We start from the raw sequence: 19,063 nt of genomic DNA, 5'->3' as shown, positions 1-19,063 counted from the left end.
ATGCTGAGGATTCTTTGCCTAGTCTCATGTGCACTACTAATGCCTTCAAGGGCTAATCCAGGGGCCCTGCTGAAGTTGGGAATGGAGTTCATGAATAAAGGTAAGTGAACATTAGGGACTGGGGAGATTTGGCCATCACTCTGTAGGGATCTTCATAGTGGTATACCCCAGGCTGTTCTTCTGAAGTGTCCTGGGTTGCACACTTTCCTCTTTCCCCCATTTCCCTTAAAGGAACAGCCCATAGACAAACAAAAGTCTCTCGTAAACTCATTTATACTGAGGTATAAATGACTGATAAAAGCTCAGGAGGGGCCTCCTTCTAGGGGGAGTTAGTCTAGAGTTCTGTAGCCTAGTTTCCCCTTGGAAGGTGTCAGGATAAGATATATGAGGTCAAGGTAAAGATGGGGAGTGTTCTTGGTGTCTCGCATTTTCCCAAATAGGCAATCACCCACTCTATCTATACTTGAAGATCATTATGATGGCTTGTTTTCTTCTTGGTCCTTCATTCCCAGTATGTCACCAGAGTTAGCAGTTAGTTTGGGTCTGGTGTCAGGACTCAGTCTGTGATTGATTTGGGGGTTAGAGTTGGGGCTAGGCATCAGGCTGGGGCCAAGATCAGGCTTCAGTCAAGGGCAGAGGTTGAACTCAGTCTGGTTCTGGGGCTAGGGTTAGGGGCTCAGTGTTGGCTCAAGATTAGAGCTCACCCTAGTGCCAGGGCAAGAGCCCAATCTCGGGTCAAGATTAAGGATTATTCAAAGGAATGCCCATCAATTGGGGAATGGCTAAACAAGCTGTGGTATATGATGGTGATGGAATATTATTGTGCTATAAGAAATGACAAGCAGGATGATTTCAGAAAGGCCTGGAAAGAACTGATATATAGTGAAGAGAGCAGAACCAAGAGAATATTGTGCACAGAGACAGCAATATTGTTTGATGAAGAACTGTGAAAGGCTTAACTATTTTCAACAATACATTGATCCAAGACAATCCCAAAGGACTATCAATGAAACATACTATCCACCTCCAAAGAAAGAACTGACATTGATGGAACACAGACTGAAGCATGCTATTTTTCACTTTCTTTCACTTTTTTCTTTTATTCAAGTTTTCTTATACAAAATGACTAATATTGTAATATTTTACATAGTCGTATATGTATAACCTATATCTGATTGCTTACTGTCTTAGGGAGAGGGGAGGGGAGGGAAGGGGAAGGATTCAAGGAGGAATAGAATTTGGAACCCCAAACTATAAATCAAAATGTTTGTTACTTTAAAAAAGATTAGGGATTATATTGTATTTGGGGTCAGGGTATAGTATGTAGCTAGCTTTGGGGCTGCCCCTGGGAAAGGGGCTACACTTAGTTCTAGGACCTGACTAGTTCTGTGGTGACCAGGCTTAGGGGTCCATCTTGGCAGGGATCAGGTAGTCAGTGGCCAGAGGACTTTCCCGTATTGACCTTGACCTCATTTCCAGTACTCTCACAGATAGGAAAAGAATAAGGGAGATAAATGGAACGTGCAAAAAAGCAGAGCCAAACAAGTTCTTTCTGTATCTAGGAGATGGTAGAGGGGTGTGGTTTATTCCTTCATAATCCCCAAAGTAGTCACTTCCCTTCTTTTATGCCTCAATCACTGAATGAAGCTATAGGTCGACATGGAGGGAGGCTGTGTCATGTGGTTGCCCTGTGGTGATATTCAGGAGAGAAAAGAATGATAACAGTCAATATTTATATTGGTTTTGCAAGGTGCTTCATGCAAAAAATGATCTCCTTTGATTCTTGCAACAAGCCACTGGAGAGTTAGAAAGTTGATTGATTTACCCATGTGTATGCAGCTGACAACTGTCTGAAGCAGGCTTTGAATCCAGGTCAGCCAGACTCTAAGTCCATTTATATGCTATCTACTCCATCACAGTGTTACCTGGTATCCTACCCTGGGACAACTCACAGTCCCTTGGAGAAAGACTCATGCCCATAATTAACGACAGCAAGGTCCCCTAGTGATTGAGGCAGACACTAAATGCTGGAAATTCCTTTAGATCTGGTGCATGGTGATCAGGAAAAGCATGACCCGTGGCTTATGTTGAACTTGGCCTTTGCTTCCTTGGAAAAAGAGGAATCTGAGTGGAAATGTAAAGCATGGTTTAGACTGAATATGTGCAAAGGATGAAGGGAGGACATTCCAGGGTGACTGGGTGGGGTGAAGGGTCAGAAAGAATTGCTGAATGCCATTTCTCTGGGACCTCTTCTAGCTGTGAAGGATGCCATGGATGAAAGCCAGATATTGGAAAAAATGGCAGCCATGGCTAGCAATCCGCAGTCGGGGGTCAAGCCAATTAAGGGCATGACAGGGTGAGTGCTGGGACAAGGGCAGAGCAATGGGGAAGAGGATGGGACTTGGAAGGAGACGTCCTGGGAAATGGGAAGGAGCTCTGGGGCAGGATGGGGTCTATCAAAATGATCTGTGGTCATCTCCTAGTGTCCTGAGAGAGGCAGCAAGGTTCAAGGGGAGCTTAGAATGCAGAATGTCAGAGCTGGGAAGGACCTTAGTAGATGAAAGATAGAAATTTAAGGCTGTATGGAACCTTAGCACATTGAACATAGAATGTCAGAGCTGAAAGGGACCTCATATATTACCTTCATTATACAGAGCTAGAAATAGAGAATCAGAGAGGATCAGTGACTTGCGCAAGGTCACACAGTAAGTCAGAGCTTGAATTAAGATCTAAGTGTCCTAAGTCTCAAGCTTGTTTTCTTTCTTGTATATTGACACTTGTCTCATCTGTCTCACTCAACCTCCTAGGATGAAGGTAAAAGATGTTCAGCCCCCCATCATCACATTGGACTTTCTGCCAGACGTGGGGATTTTCCAGTGTGTGTCTACCAAGATCACCATCACAGGGAAGAGGTAAGTGATGGGACACATTCCCTGACAGGCTGTTTGTTCCTTCAGGGGCCTGGACCTCCTCAAACCCCATAGGCCTTATGGAACCTGTCACTTAGAGGTGGGAGACAAATTTTGCGAGGAGAAGTGGAAGCACTGTACATGACTGGATGACCTACAAGGTGGAACATAGGCATAAGATAAGAGAGAGGGTCAGTCTTGGGGAAGGAATTAAACCAGGAATATGTATGTGGATGTGTGTTTCCATATATAAACTGTGCATTCATAATGGCTGTATAATATAGTAGACAAAATCACAGGCTCATTGATTTAGAGCTAGAAGCAACCTCAAGATTCCAACTATTCCATTTTATAGATGAGGAGACTGAGGCACACACAAGTTAAGTGATATTCCCAGAGTTACACAACTAGTGAGTGTCAGGGGTAGGATTTTAATCCAGGTTTTCCAGACTCCAAGTTTGGTGCCCAATCCACTAGACCATGCTGCCTCTCAGAGCTGGGGTCCAAAGACCTGGGTTGGCATCTTGGCTTTGTCACATGGTCATTGACTGTGTAACTTATGGGCAAGTTCCTTTCCCTCTATGAACCTCACTAGTCAAATTGATGGGCCAGATGTCTTCCAGGGGCCCATCAATAAGACTCTAGATTCATATCCCCATTCTATAGCAATACCCAGAAGCTCCATGATTTGCCTTCAGTCATGCAGGAAGTGGGTGGAAGAGCTGAGCCAAGAGCTTAGAGCTAGATTCTACATACATTATATCTTTAATACATCCTATCACCTCCCCTCAAGGCTTTAGTTTCCATCACACTCATGGGCACTAGAAATTCGAGTTTATCTTGAATAATCCACACATATTTGGATTGTTCAGATTGACCTTTAAGACTATTATAAAAAGAAACAACCCAACCAAAAATGTTATTATATATAGTAGATAGTACCCTGAATTAGAGCTGCAGCTAGGTGGCACAGTGGATAGAGGACCAGGCCTGGAGTCAGGAAGACTCACCTTTATGAGTTCAAATCTAGCCTCAGACATTTACTAGCTGTGTGACCCTGGGTAAGTTCCTTAATCCTGTTTGCCTCAGTTTCCTCATCTATAAAATGAGCTGGAGAAGGAGATGGCAAACCACTCCAGTATCTTTGCCAAGAAAACCCCAAACGTGATCACCAAGAGTTGGACATGACTGAACAACAACAAAAGAACAACAACCCTGAATTGGGAGTCACACCTGGGTTTTAATCTTGGCTTTGTCATAACGTAATGGGTGACTTCGGGCAAATCTGATAACCTGTCTGGGTCTCATTTTCCTCCTCTGTAACATGAAGAGGCTCCTTACACATCTGACATTCTTGTATTTAGGTTTCTTGAGTGCAGATTCAACATCTTAGAAGATGGTTTCAGGAAATCTGTCCTTTCCCTCCTCAGCTTTATAGGTGGGACAATGGAAATCACTGTGGTCGTGAACATCACAGCCAATAACCGGCTACAGCAGGATGAAGCAACAGGGCTGCCCATGTTCCAAAGTGAAGGATGTCAAATAATTCTGGTCAACGTCAAAACCAACCTGCCCAGCAAGTGAGTGTTGAGCAAGAGTCAGTGGGGGCTTGTTCTGGTGATATAGGCCCAGGAGCCTCTCTGCAGATTGGGTTAGCATTAGGGTTAGTGCCCAGGGGCCCCTTGTTTTCTTCCTCTGTGGCAAAGGAATAGGCATTGACAGGAGCTCTGAGCTCTTTCTGGTCCAGCAGGGTCTGTTGTGTTGGCCCTAAGTCTGGGTGTTAGTTCTCTTCAGGGTTTGGAACTAGGATCTTGCAGAAAGACTTACAACCATCCTTCTCACTTTCTGCCTTGGCCTAGAGGCCTGAGATTAGCATCAAACCATTCTACTTATTCTTCCTACAGAAAAGGTTATGTTTCATATCGAACAGACAAACAACAATTCCATTTCTGTGTTCCCCCTATGGAAAGCGTTCACCAATACTCCCCCTTTCTTTTTATTTTCTATTCATTTCCTTTTTCATTCAGTCAAAATGGTGGATCACTCACCCACCCATTACAATTTCCATCACTTATTTACTACATTCATTTATTCACCCACTCACTCACTTTCTCTATTTACTTACTCCATCCATTCATTTTCTCTTATTTATTCATTCATTCTTTTGCTCATGCTCATTGATTCACTCATTCTTTTACTTCTTCCTGCCCCTCCTCTCCTCCATCTTCCTTACCTTCTGTCCATTCTTTTCTTCCTTAACCATTGGTGTCCTTGTGCCTCTGTTCAGCATGCTTCCTAAAGTGGTCAACAAGTTCCTGGACAGCACACTCCAGAAGGTTCTCCCTGGCTTGGTAAGTTTGTTTGAGTTCTCATTACATTGGGTTTTCCTGGAACCGATCAATTAGTCACTTAATTAGCATTTATGAAGTACCTACTATGCGCCATGTACTATTGTATTCTACGTGCAAAAGTGAAACACTCTCTGCTCTCATGAAGCTTGCATTCTAATAGTATAATGAAAACACATGTAGGGGAGTGTTGGCCAGAGAAGGAAATTTTGGTTTAGGGAGTCACCAAGATTGTGAGTGGAGCCAGAAGGCAATATGTTGTCATGCCCTTTTCAGTAGCAATGCTAATATTAATTGTATTATTATTCCTAGAGGTGGAAGGCAGGGGTAGAAAGAAGGTGCAGAGCTGGAAGGGGCCTTAGCCTTGACCTATTGCAACTCCTTCATCTTATAGAGGAGAAAGCTGAAGGCCAAACTGTGGAAAACAGGTTCAAAATCCTGGAGGATATTAGTGATAGAGCCAGGCAGAGCAAACACTAGGTCCCCAGGGCTTCCAAGCTATGACTCTGTGTTACTTTAGAATAACTGGCCATCATGACTTTTGCCCTGTGACAGGGAGTCTGGCTGTTCTTTCACTTGAGCTCTTTTCTCTTCCCCAGATGTGCCCTGCAATAGACACCGTCCTTGAGTATGTGAACCGGAAATGGACTCACCTCACGGGTATATTGTTATCATCATTCATTCATTCATTTCTCCAGCTGGGAAATAGAGTCATAGAATGTTAGAACTGTAAGGGACTTTGGGGGTCATTGATTCCAATTCTAGTTTTACAGAAGATGATGAGGTCTGAAGAAGGAAAGTGACTTGCTTAAGGTCACATAGCAAGAGTCTGAGGACAAGAAGCTAGGTTTTGTAGACAGCTAATCTATGGCTTTTTACCCTATGCTGGCTTGGTTCCTGAAGGAAGTGTTTCCACCTTTGAGGTCTGGTGGATACTTTCCCCCATCATGGCCCCTTCCTTGAACCAGTTTTTGAAATTTGGACATCCTCAGGGCTATCTCTCATAAACCTAGTCAGTTCCCTACATCCCTTATGGAAGGGTCTCTAATTGGGTGTCCTATGTCTTTCCCCCACAGACCCCATTCCTGTGGGTGAGGCTGGAAGCATCAAGTACATCCTTTCGGGCATCCCCACCACCACAGCAAACTACATAGAAGTGGATTTCAGTGTAAGTGCTCAAGTTGGGCTAGGACCTTTCTAAGATGCATGGCTAGGACTCTGTGGTCAGAACCACAGCTGGGCACTGGTAGATATGGAGGAAGAGAACAAAACATTTTTGGCACAGGATAAATTAGTGGCACTTCCCCCATACTGTGCTGAATGTCCAATGAACCTCTTTGATATCTTTTGGCTTTATGAGATCACATCTTCTACCTGTTGTGTGCCAACCATAGTGAAACTCAGAAATGATATGAGAATTGTGGAGGGAAGGAAAGAGATGAGCAGGGTTCTTTTTAGAATTGGGATTCTTCTTCTTCTTCTTCTTCTTTTCTTCTTCTTCTTCTTCTTCTTCTTCTTCTTCTTCTTCTTCTTCTACTACTACTACTACTTTTGCTGGGCTATCAGGGTTAAGTTACTTTCCCAGGGTCACATAGCTAGTAAGTGTCAAGTGTCTGAGGCTGGATTTGACTTCAGGTCCTCCTGAATCCAGGGCTGGTGCTTTATCCACTGTGCCACCTAGCTGCCCCTAGAACTGGGATTCTTAATCTTTTTTTTTGTCATGTGCCCCCTGGCCAGTCTGGTGATAATTAGAGACTCTTCAGAGTGATGTTTTCAAATGCATAAAATAAAATAGAATGACAAAGGAAATTAATTATATTGAAATTGTGGTTCTCAAATTATTAAAAAAAGTTTATGAACCCTAGGTTAAAAGCACTTGTTTTATAACAATCACTTTCATTATAGTTCTGCCTCAGGGCTGAATGAGAAAGGGTTGAGGTCTTGAGCCCTTAGAAGTATTGGATCAAGGTGTTTTCTTCATCTATAAAATGGGGAGAATAACTCACTCTCCACCTCACAGGGCTGTTCTAAGGACCAAATAGATCGATGGATAAAAAATGGGTGATAGCTATACAGAACTATATATGCTTGAAAACATGGGTATGATAATGATGAGGTAGAATATGACCTTCCTCCCCTCCTCTAATGCTTCTTCACTAAGTGTAAGGACCTTCAAAGAGCATGTGCTACTGGAATACAATATCTATCAGCCAATTAGAAAGGCTCTAACTGGAGAGCCATAGACTACTTGTCATCTGAAGACCGGCCCAACAGAATCAGGCTACAGGACAATGAATCATTTGGTCATAGCAATGCTTGAGGATTGACCATTAGGTCCTAGAGGGGACTTGAGAAAGAAGGGATCAGTGTTAGTGAAGGAAATGTCCACATGGATGGAATTATGTGTCTCTGAAGTACTCATTTATGTAATATGACATAAATTAACAGGAGGCAGCATCCTATAATGGGTAGAAAACCAAACTTGGAAATAAGAAGACCTGGATTAGAATCCCACCTTATTATCTGTGTGACTCTAGGTCAGTCTAGGCCAGATACTCTTTAGGTTTCAGTTTCCTCATCTACAAAATGGGTAGGCTAAACCTGGTGACTTATTTTAGCCCTAGATCTCTTCTCCTATGATCTATGATTCTATGATCTTATGGAGTCAGGAAGACCAGAGTTCAAGTGCTACTTTTGATATGTACTGGCTGTATGACCCTGGGCAAGTCACCTAACTTTTCAGAGTTCTAGGCAACTCTCTCTAAGACCATAAATTAGAGTTGTTGCTGATGTGAATTTGTAGAGAGCATCTCCTCATGGAAGTTCTCCATACTAAAGAAATTACAAGTTCAATAAAAAAAAAGAAAAGAAAAAGACACCAATAGTCTATTAATATATATATATATATATATATATACATATATATTTTTAATTTGGCAGGGCAATGGGGGTTAAGTGACTTGCCCAGAGTCACACAGCTAGTAAGTGTAAAGCGTCTGAGGCTGGATTTGAACTCAGGTACTCCTGAATCCAGGGCCAGTGCTTTATCCACTGTGCCACCTAGCTGCCCCAATAGTCTATTAATATTAATATTATATTCCTTCTAGCTATCACATGTAATTTGGGGAATAGTTAGGTAATGATAACATTAGATCTAGAAGGGATCTTAAAGCAGTTAATGTCAGAGCTGAGAGGAATCTTACAGACCATTTAAGTGAACTTCCTCATTTCACAAATAGAGAAGCTGATGACTGAGAAAGGAAGTGACTTGCCCAGGGTCACACTGTAAGTCAGTGGTATAGCCAGGACTAGAACCCATGTCTCTTGACTCCTAACCTAACACTCTCTGCACTGTGTCACACTGACTCTTGTGACAATGAAACAGCACATTTGAGCGGGATGGATGAGATAATAATGGAAGCAACGAGACTGTAGAGTCCCAGGGCTTGGGTTTAAATCATGCCTCTGCCTCTTACAATTAGTAATACTACCTAATTACCTTACTACATGTATGATCTTTGGACAGGTGACTTATCCTTACTGGGCTTAGGTTTCCTTGACTGAAATGAAGGTGCTGGGCAAGATGGCATCAAAGGGACCTTCCATCTCTTGAAAGTTAGCACTTGAGAATTCATGAGCTTCCTAATGATTTGCTACTTAGAAATTTTGTTCAGTCATTTCTGTTTCTTTATGAGCCTATTTTGGGGTTTTCTTGGCAGAGATACTGGAATGGTTTGTCATTTTCTCTGAAGCAAATGGGCTTAAATGGCTTCTCTGAGGTTGGATTTGAACTCGGGAAGATGAGTCTTCCCGACTCTAGGCCTGGGACTCTATCCACTGAACCATGTAGCTGTCCTTAGCATCAGTGTATATAATTGAGAAACAAGAGTTAATTATTCTTGAGGCTGAATGAATGTCTGTCTCTCCCATCTCCAACTATACAGCCTGTAGTCCAGAGAAAAGAGGGCGACACTATTGTTCTGCCTGAAGATGGAGCTGCTATCACAGTGCCAGAAGACTACCCAGATGGTTCATCCCAGCTGGTGCTCTCTGCAGCATTCTTCACGGCTGAGTTTACCCTCCTACAGAAATCTTTTGATGTGGACATCAAAGGCAAAAAAGTGAGTCACTTTCCACTCCTTGGCCATGATCCTTGTCCTACTCCTGGCCACACACAGGAGGCTGTTTTCCTTCCGGTCTGAAGGGTCTGGGGCCTTGTGATGCATGCCTATTGGGATTCCCTCCACCTTTTATGACAGTTATTCCTTCTCCTGTTGGACTAAGTCCCTGAGGGCTCATCTTCATCTTTTCAATTCCTTAGTGCTGAGTACAGTATTCATGGATGGTGTGTCATAAAGATTTGTCAAGTTGAGATTTTGTTTTTGTTTTACAGATTGGCAAGCTTCCCCCACATACGACCAAAACACTAGCTCGCTTTGTGCCTCGGGTGAGTCATATCACCTGCCTCTGACCCCTTAGATTGGACCGCAGGGAAAAAAAATCAGTGCCCCCTTTCTCACAATTTCATAGAATTCACTTTTCTCCAGGTTTTCCAAAGCACTTTCCTGACCACAACTCTGTGAGCTAATCAGTACAAGCATTATTAGCATTCCAATTCTTTATTTTATTTTATTTATTTTTTGTTTTGTTTTGTGAGGCAGTTGGGGTTAAGTGACTTGCCCAGAGTCACACAGCTAGTAAGTGTCAAGTGTCTGAGGCCAGATTTGAACTCAGGTCCTCCTGAATCCAGGGCCAGTGCTTTATCCACTGTGCCACCTAGCTGCCCCACCATAGATTAAGAACTTGGAGGAACCTTAGTGGAACATCTTATTCAGTCCTCATTTTACAGGTGAGGAAATTGGGACTCAGATAGGTTAAATGACTTACACATAGTAAATGTCAGAGCTAAGATTTGAACCTGGTGTTTCTGGCTTAAAAACTATCTTTTCATCATGCCACACTACTTCTTTTGTGCTCCTCCCCCCCACCCCCCTTGTGGAGGAGATGGGAAGGGGCCTGGTGAGGACATTTTATGCTTGATATTAGACCTGAAATGCTATAAGCACATTCCCAGGGCCAAGCTGCCAAGATATGACAATACAGAATTAAGTGAAATGAGGTAAAAATCCTTTAAATAACATATTGTTAATGTGGTTTTTTTTGAAATTTCTGGGAGATGTGAGGAAGGTTTTTTTAAAATCAGCAAGCTGAAAAAGTTTAGGAGAAATATAATCCTAGCACACTGGATTTTTCTCAAATTCATTGATCACAATAGTTCTATTGGTGCTGTTGGACTGACAGATCAATGGCGTTCTCTGCTGTTCCTTTGGTTCAAGAGAAGGCAATGATGCTGAGGACATCAGAAGTGAACAGGCTGTCACATTAGCAACTTACTATCTATGTCTTATAAAGAAGAGGTGGCTGGAGGTGGTCATATAGAATGTGACTATGGAAAAGTAAGGGAAACGTTTTCTCCATTTTCTATTGCCTGTATTCAAGGAGAAACAAAAACATTTGAATAGTACACTTCTTTGTCTAATGTAAAAAAAGTGATGAGGAATTTTCCTCCATTTCTACTGAGGCCAACAGCCCCAGGGCTTATCCTGAAAAGAGTATCTTGGATTCCTGCAGGTTCGTAAGGCCTACCGCAAATCAGTGCCTTTAATGACCCAAATCAGAATCGGTAAGCCCCCTAAAGTCACCATGAAACCAGGCAATAGCCAGCTGCACCTCCATGGTACAATAGAGATGTTCGCTGTTCCCCCCAAGTCAAACCCTTCCTCCATGTTTGTTCTAGAAACTGTGAGTATTCAAACCATTTCTCTTTCACTAACAGTTCCTGCTTATCCTTGTGATTCGCTAACTTACTAGAGTCCGATTATTGGGCAACGGATCATGTGATCTGATCCATTTGTCTTACTGGCTCCATGTGAGAAAACATGATTGGCATGGTCATATATCTAAAATATTCTCAGAGGGGGGAGAGATTAAATTTCGTCCACTTGGTCCTAGGAGGCAGAACTAGAATTAGTTGGTAGAAGTAATAAGGAGGTAGATTTTAACTTGATAGTAGGAAGAACTTCCTAAAAATTCAACTTGTTCAATAATGGGATGGGCTGCCTTGGGAAGTAGTGATCAGTTTCCTGTCAGTGGAGGTTTCTGTGGAGAGTCTGGATGAACCCTAGCAGGGGAAATTGTAGAAGGGACATAAAAAGGATATAGATATTGGCTGAGATGTCCTCAGAGGCCCCTGTCCCAGTTACTAGAGATTTGATGTGTGAGCAACCAGACTGAGTTGGTCATGACATAGACACAGAGTTAAGGAGAGATAAAGATCATTTTATCATTTGAAAAATATTTATGAACTACTCAGAATTGCCCTAGTTGTTTTGCAGGGCTTGAGGAACTATAGACATGAAATCCTTGACTAGTGAGATCATGGGGTTGAGGGTATGGGGACTGGGGAAGCTGATGATGATCTTATTTGATCTTGGACCTGAAGAAAGAACAGGAAGTGGTTGGGTTGGATGGCTTCTAAAGTCCCTTCTAGCTGTGATGTTCCATGAATCTACGATTTGAATTAATCTTTGTTGACAGGATCAAGGCAAATCACATTGTATGTTTCCCATCCCTCTCCCAAACATTTTAATCCTTCTTTCATTGATTAAAATGAATGTTCTGGACTCTCATGTAGGGGTTGAACAGTCAGAAAAGAGTAGCCTAAGGGGTAATAGAAATGGAAAGGAAGGTCCTTGGAGACTGATATGGATAAATTGTGTGCATATGGGCCTCTTTGTTAGCTCTAGCTAAAGATCCACCTCCTTTTTCACTTGCTGCTTCTCCATATTTTTGATCCCGGTAGAGATTGGGAGGGGGAAGATCCCAAAGTACATGTCCTTACCTGAGTGCTAGTTCTATCTATTGGAGCTAGGAGTCTGGAAGCCAGAGGAAGGCATGACTGAGTAAATATCTGAAAGGTTTATGTGTTTGAAAAGTGCCATGATCTTGGATTGACTTCCTGTTCTTTGACACTGGCAGCACTTCAACCTGGACATTCAGTACTCACTGAGTGAAGACAGGGTGCACATGGCTACATCCATGGACAAGTAAGTGAGGATCTCTCGCTCTGGTCCAAGAGCATCCTCTTTGACAAATATGCCTATGGACAAATGTAAGAAGTGGTTACATGACATCCACCCATGACATACCCACAGAATATATTTGTTTGTGAAATGTATCATATGCACTCACTAGAGGAACATACTATTATCTGACATTCAGGCAATGTATATATGTTCTGCCTCACATGTTATATGACACACTGGAGGCAGTACATACATGATACATACTCACCCAAGATATACATGAAATATACGCTTACATACTTGTACATTATGTGTATAATATATAGCTTATGATCACATATACCACACTCAGAAAGATACAAGGTCACAGTGAGATATACATATACAATATAGATGTATTGCTGCAAAGTGGAAAGAAAATGAGACCCTAACAAAAAGAATTGGCACAGGGCACTCTGGTTATTGCTGGTGGAGGGTGGGGAGACACATCCTTGTTCTTTTTTTTCTTTTTCTTTTTTTTGTGTGAGGCAATTGGGGTTAAGTGACTTGCCAAGGGTCACACAGCTAGTAAGTGTCAAGTGTCTGAGGCTGGATTTGAACTCAGGACCTCCTGAATCCAGGGCCAGTGCTTTATCCAGTGTGCCACCTAGCTGCCCCGATGCACCCTTGTTCTTAAAGGGCAAGCAGCCTCATGGCCATGCCTATATATGGTTGTAGGAGGACCTGGAACAGAATGCTATAGGCCTCAGTATCTCTCCAGTTTAAACTCCTTGTTAGCAGGAGCCCTCCCAGCCTGAACCTGGGTCCTCCCTCGGTTCCTGGGATTGCCCTTCACAACCTCCTGGCATGTTGTAGTCTTTCTCCCCCAACCCTGAAACTGATGCCCCTGACTCCTTGCATGCCCAAATCTCTTTTTCCCACCTCTGACTGGCTTCTCTTTCATCCCTGTAGATTTCTGGACCTTTCTGTGGCCTCTTCTTCCATTGGATCCATTAAGGTAAATACACAGAACTTCTGTCTTATGTTACTTTAGATGGGGTGTATTGGACTTGGAGTCAGGAAGAGAATCTGTGCTTCTGATACCAGATATGGTGACTATGAACAAATCACTTAATTTTTCTCTACAATGAAGATAATCCTGACAGTAGCATCTGATTTGATGTTTTGTTGTGAGGCTTGAATGATATTGTATATTTAAAGCACTTTGCAAATCTTAAAGTGCCATAACAACATTAGCTTTTATTATTGTTGGATATGATGTGGCCATGGGAAACCCATGGGGATGACTTGGTTCTAATTTGGTTAATGAAAGTAGAAACAAAGTAAAAGTGGGGAGAGTTTTCATAAAGCCACCTGCACTTTCCATTTGCCCCCCCTCTTATTCACATGCCTTATAAACCATGATACATGTTTAGGAGTTGCCTGGGAATAGAATCTGTTGGGGACCTTAATCCTTCCTGGGTTATTACCTGTAGGTAGTAAAAATAGGAGGCAACAGGGTGACTATTAGGCAAGAGCCAGCTTGGCATAGATTAGAGTTGGATTTCAGCAGTGTTGAATTGCCTAAATTAATCAATTAGTTTATAGCAGCTTTCTGGTTCCTTCCTCTTCATAGACTCATGGATCTCCTTAGGAGATACCTCCCTTTACCCAGTGGCACATAGATGAGACTTAGTTCCCTGGACCCAGACTCAAATGGGTTGGTTCTGAGGAGACAGAAGGCTTTGTACAAATGTTCAATTGTGGGTAGTGTCTCAGTGCTGAGTTTCCCACATTCTCTAGTTCTGGGAGTATCCTGACTATGAACAAATCCGACATGTTTTTATTTAAAAATTTTGCATTATCTTTTGTTTTCAAATCCCCTTAACTTTTTTCCTTAATATATCTTTCATCTTTCTTTTCCTTCTCCTCTTCCAATCAGAGTCATTCCCTATAACACAGATTTTAAAAGAAAGAGAAAAGAGGTGAATTCATCAAAACTAATCAATGCATTAACTGAGTTTGACAGAGCCTTGGCACACAGCAGGTGCTTAATCAATGCCTGTTCTTGATTTGACAACATGTGCAGCATTCCACACCCCATAGTTACTCACCTTTACAAAGGAGAGAAAGAATTACATTCTTGTATTTCTTTTTCAGGGTCAAATTTGGTCATTATCATTATATAGCATATGATTTCCATGTTTTTCTTTCCATTTGCATTGTTGTAGTCATTGTACATATTGTTTTCCTGCTTTGGCTCATTTCATTTTGCATTGGTTTATATCAATGTGCTTGATAGAGCAATAAATAACCTGCTGTGCCAAAGCAGAAACAAGTGGGCAGACCAGACCACCAGGATCAGGTCTAGCCCCATGCTGCTGAACTCTATGGACTCCTTATTGTCATGAGGAGGGGAAGGGTCTGGTTGTGAGTCAGCCACATGACAACAGGACTTTCCATCTTTCTCTGTGTTCTTCAACTTCCTTGAGGCTATTTTTCTTTCTTTCTTTTTTTTCCTTCGGTGTCAGGGAGGAATCGGATAAGATTAAGTAGCTGGGAATCAATTGGCACAAAATCTTGACTTCCTTAGCACTGAGTACTCGGGCTTCATGGACTGATGGCATTAGTGACCAGATCTTTTTACCATGGTTAGTATCTGCCTATTGGCTCAGGGGAGAGGCTGCCCTCAGCACAGATGGCACAATTGGCTGTTATAGGGGTGGATGAGCCAAGTTTGTGCTTGCTGAGGTAAGAGAGACATTCTCCACTTCTCAACCCCAGTGAATAGAACTAACAAAATGCTCAGCCAAAGAAACATTCTCTTTGAAAAAGGATTCAGAGATTCTTAACGTTTTTCACATCATGGGCCCTTTTGTCAGTGCAGGTAAGCTGATGACCCTTGTCTCATAAACAATAGTTTTCTATGCATAAAACAAAATACACAGGATTTTTTCATACATAGAATTATAAGGAGACCACTTATTTTGAAATATAGTCATTAAAATATAAAAAAAATCCCCAAATTCACAGCCCCCAGGTTAAAGACTTCTGGTGTAGAACATCTCATTAGTTACATTAATTGGGGTTAAGGAGTTTGGGACATTCCTTTTACATCAGCATAGCCATGGCAGAACCTAAGTTGGTGATTGCTCCTGGTGCAGTGGACAAAACATTGGATATACAGTCAGTAGTCCTAGGTTTGAAGGCTGGTTCTGACACATACTACCCATGTGACTGTAGGTAGGTCATTGCCACACTTTGGGTCTCAGCTTCCTTGTCTGTAAAATGAGGAATTTGGACTAGGTGACTTACTTTTTTTTATGGGGGCAATGCGTATTAAGTGACTTGCCCAGGGTCACATAGCTAGTAGGTGTCAAGTGTCTGAGGTCAGATTTGAACTCAGGTCCTCCTGAATCCAGGGCTGATGCTCTATTCACTGCACCACCTAGCTGCCCCTAGATGACTTATTTTTTTTAATTATAAAAGTATTTTATTATTTTCCAGTTACATGTAGAGATAGTTTTAAACATTTGTTTTTATAAGATTTCTAGTTTCAAATTTTTCCACCCCTCCCCAAGACAGCAAGTAATCTGATATAGGTTATATGCGTACAATAACATTAAACATATTTCTGCATTAGTCATGTTATAAGAGAAGAATCAGAGCAAAAAGGAAAAAACCTCAAAAAAGAAAAACAACAGCACCAAAACCAAAAGAAATAGTATGGTCCAATCAGCATCCATATTCCACAGTTCTTTTTTATTCTGGATTTGGAGAGTCTTTTCTATCATGAGTCCTTTGGAACTATCTTGTACCGTTGTATTGCTGAGAAGAATAAAGTCTATCACAGTTGATCAACACATAATGTTGATGATACGATGTACAATGTTCTCCTGGTTCTGCTCATCTCACTCATTATCAGTTCATGCAAGTCTTTCCAGGTTTCTCCGAAATCTGCCTGCTTATAGTTTCTTACAGAACAATAGAATTCCATTACAGTCATATTCCACAACTTGTTTAGCCATTCCGCAATTGATGGGCAGCCCCTAGATGACTTACTTGTAAGGACACTTTCTGTGCCAAATCTGTAATATGTTTTCATGACTCTCCTGGCAGCTCAGGAAAACAAGGGTAAGCCCTAGTTAAGGAGAGTGACCAACTTCTTGCATAGCCCCAGGACCCCAGATCAATGCAGATTTGCCCTGGTCATCAGTTCTCCAAAAGGTCTCAGCGCCCTGAAATATTCAGAGGGCCTTCCCCTTTGGCCTCCCAGGGCTCAATCCAATCCAGGTCTCTGTTCTGATGCCTTCTGGGATTGGGTATCTAGAAAAAGGTCCAGACTGTACCACCATTCTTTTCATGGGGGGATGGCCAATGGAAAATGGGGAAGGGTCCTAGGTTTCCTATTTATAAAATGAGAGAGTTTGACTAAGTGATTTCTAAGATCCCTTGTACCTCTGACATTTTATTTTCAACACTATAGTTTTCTGATACTCTATTTATGTTTTTTTTTTACAGGAGAAAAAGCTGAAAGAATTTTTAACTAGTTTATTCCAAGAGGCTTATGTACCGGTCATCAATGGTGAGGGCCAAAAGACATCTTGTTTTTTACCATGAGGTAGCTGATTATTGTTGGTGGGGGGAGGGTAAGGAGGAACTCTGGGTAGTGGAAATATGACTATGGTCAAAGGTCTTGCCTATTCATTGTCTTTGAATATGACTAACTGAGTAGGGGTGGGAGCAATGATAAGCTCCTGAGGAAACCAGTCTTGCTATTAGCATCCTGAATGTCACAACCAGAAAGTATGACAGTAGCAGGAAGAACTCTGGACCAGAATTCAGGAGCCTGGATCTGTCCCTGGGGTACATAAGACTGTGACACCTTGATGTAACCTGAATCTCTTGGAATTTCAATTTCCCCATCTGCAGAATGAAGGACTGGATAATCTCTGAGTTTCCTTCCAGTTTACAATTCTATAATTTTATGAACTTTAAATGCTATAGAAATATTGAATCTCCATGACTTCAGCCCACACCCTAAGGAGACTTCCCTTTTCTCCCTAACTCATTCCTAGCTTTGCCCCCTGTTGATGGTGTCCTCATATTTTTTCAGGTGCTCTTGAAGTCGGGTTCCCCCTTCCAGATTTCCTGGGCACGAAGTATGACCAATCAGAGCTGGCCATTGCAGAGGTATGGGTCAGGGCTCTCTGTGTTTCATGGCCTTCTTACCTCTAAAGTTGGAGGGTGGGGAAGGAGTTTGAGAGGCCCAGACTGGTATAACCAGCAGGCAAGTTTCAAATTCCCATCTCCTCCCCAGCCTATGATAATTCCTACCCCAACTAAAGAGCAGCCTTCTGCCCAGGGAATGAGCCCCTGCCTAGGAATCAGGCTTGATTGAATTCCTGACTCTAGCTGTTTGACTTTGGAAAAGTCACCTTCCTTCTTAATGCTTTTCTCTGGACTCTCCTCTGCTGGTCAAGGGGCCTGGAGTCTTTCCACAACTCCATGCTGTCTCCCTGAATCACAGGGAAGGGGCCAGAATGGAGGTGCTATCTATGATTGGCCAAGTCACTGACTGAAAGCGTCACAGACAAACCGGTTCCAGAAATATCAATTCACACATTGCTTTATTCAAGGGAGTCAGGTCAGGTATTATTATTCACATATTTTCAGAGAAGATATTGAGGGTCATAGAAAGGAAGTGACTTGCCTAAGGTCACACAACAGGTTAGAGACAGAGCTAGGAGTAGAAATATGGGAGCAACCTTTAGAGGAGGCCCACAGACACTGAGATAAATCTGAAGGTTGCTTTAGCATGTGACTCAGAGTCCGTAGGCCCTTGTTCTTTTTGTTCTGTAGGTCACAGGTCTGAATTAAATCCTAAGAGGACAGGGAAAGAGTGTGGGTTGGTTGCTCTGGAAACGGATTCTGCCTGATTTAACAGAAATCTTCCTCTTTACACACCCTTCCTCTCTTCTTAGTGGATTACAGTATCCAACTTGGACACCTTCCATCAAGCCAACCGGGACATTCCCAGAGGCTAGGGCAGAGGGCCGTGTGTGTGTGTGTGTGTGTGTGTGTGTGTGTGTGTGTGTGTGTGTGTGTGTGTGTGTGTGTGTATGTGTTTGTGTGAGACTCATCTCCTCTATGCATTCCAAGATGCTCTGGGGCAGAATGTAGGGGGTCCAGGCCCTTGTTCCTCCCTCCTGTCCCCACAGCAACTCAAGGCAAGGTCCCACTATTTTCTTACGCACAAGTCTCATAGCTAGTGGCAGGGCTCATAGAGGGTAGAGTGGGCACCATCACAAGCACCTGTCTCCATAGGGATTTATGATAAGAAGCCTTTCTTACTTGTGCTTCCATTTCTTCTCTTTTCTATCAGAATGCCTTGGTGGTGGACCTGCGGACAACCTAGGGGAGAGGAGGAGCTACCTCATCGCCCAGGGTACCTGCCTCAAGTCAAGAGAGCCGAGAGTCCACCCCACTTCCAGACTCTAGCCTTCTCCATTTTGTCTATGAATGCTTTTCCTAAGATAAGGAGAGGGGAAGGGCTTTGCCTGTGGCCTGTCTCAGTAACCAGGATAAATGGCTTCACTGGGATCTGACTGACATCTTTGCTTTCAGCAAATCTACCCTCATGAGCTTCTCTCCCCCTCTTCACATGATCACTTCAGAGACCTGGGTTCTAGGTCTGGATTGGCCACTCCCTCACTGCTTGACCCTTGGCAAGTCACAATGC

The 19,063-nt window shown here is 42.6% G+C and overlaps 1 protein-coding gene across 1 annotated transcript; it reads left to right on the top strand.

Annotated features, from left to right (window-relative positions):
- On the top strand, positions 1-18,739 carry BPIFB6 (BPI fold containing family B member 6). Its single transcript, XM_043980795.1, has 15 exons — positions 1-100; positions 2,257-2,356; positions 2,808-2,912; positions 4,340-4,489; positions 5,197-5,260; positions 5,857-5,917; positions 6,334-6,425; positions 9,202-9,378; positions 9,651-9,704; positions 10,889-11,059; positions 12,296-12,363; positions 13,294-13,339; positions 16,843-16,906; positions 17,438-17,514; positions 18,707-18,739. Exons 1-15 carry the CDS (start codon positions 1-3, stop codon positions 18,737-18,739), a joined length of 1,362 nt encoding a protein of 453 aa, XP_043836730.1.
- Positions 18,740-19,063: the final 324 nt, after the last annotated feature.

This window comes from Dromiciops gliroides, chromosome 2 (assembly GCF_019393635.1).
Source record: "Dromiciops gliroides isolate mDroGli1 chromosome 2, mDroGli1.pri, whole genome shotgun sequence".
In the NCBI taxonomy this organism is placed as follows: Eukaryota; Metazoa; Chordata; class Mammalia; order Microbiotheria; family Microbiotheriidae; genus Dromiciops; species Dromiciops gliroides.
The sequence above is the reverse complement of the archived record's forward strand: the minus strand, read 5'-3'. Positions and strand labels throughout refer to the sequence as shown.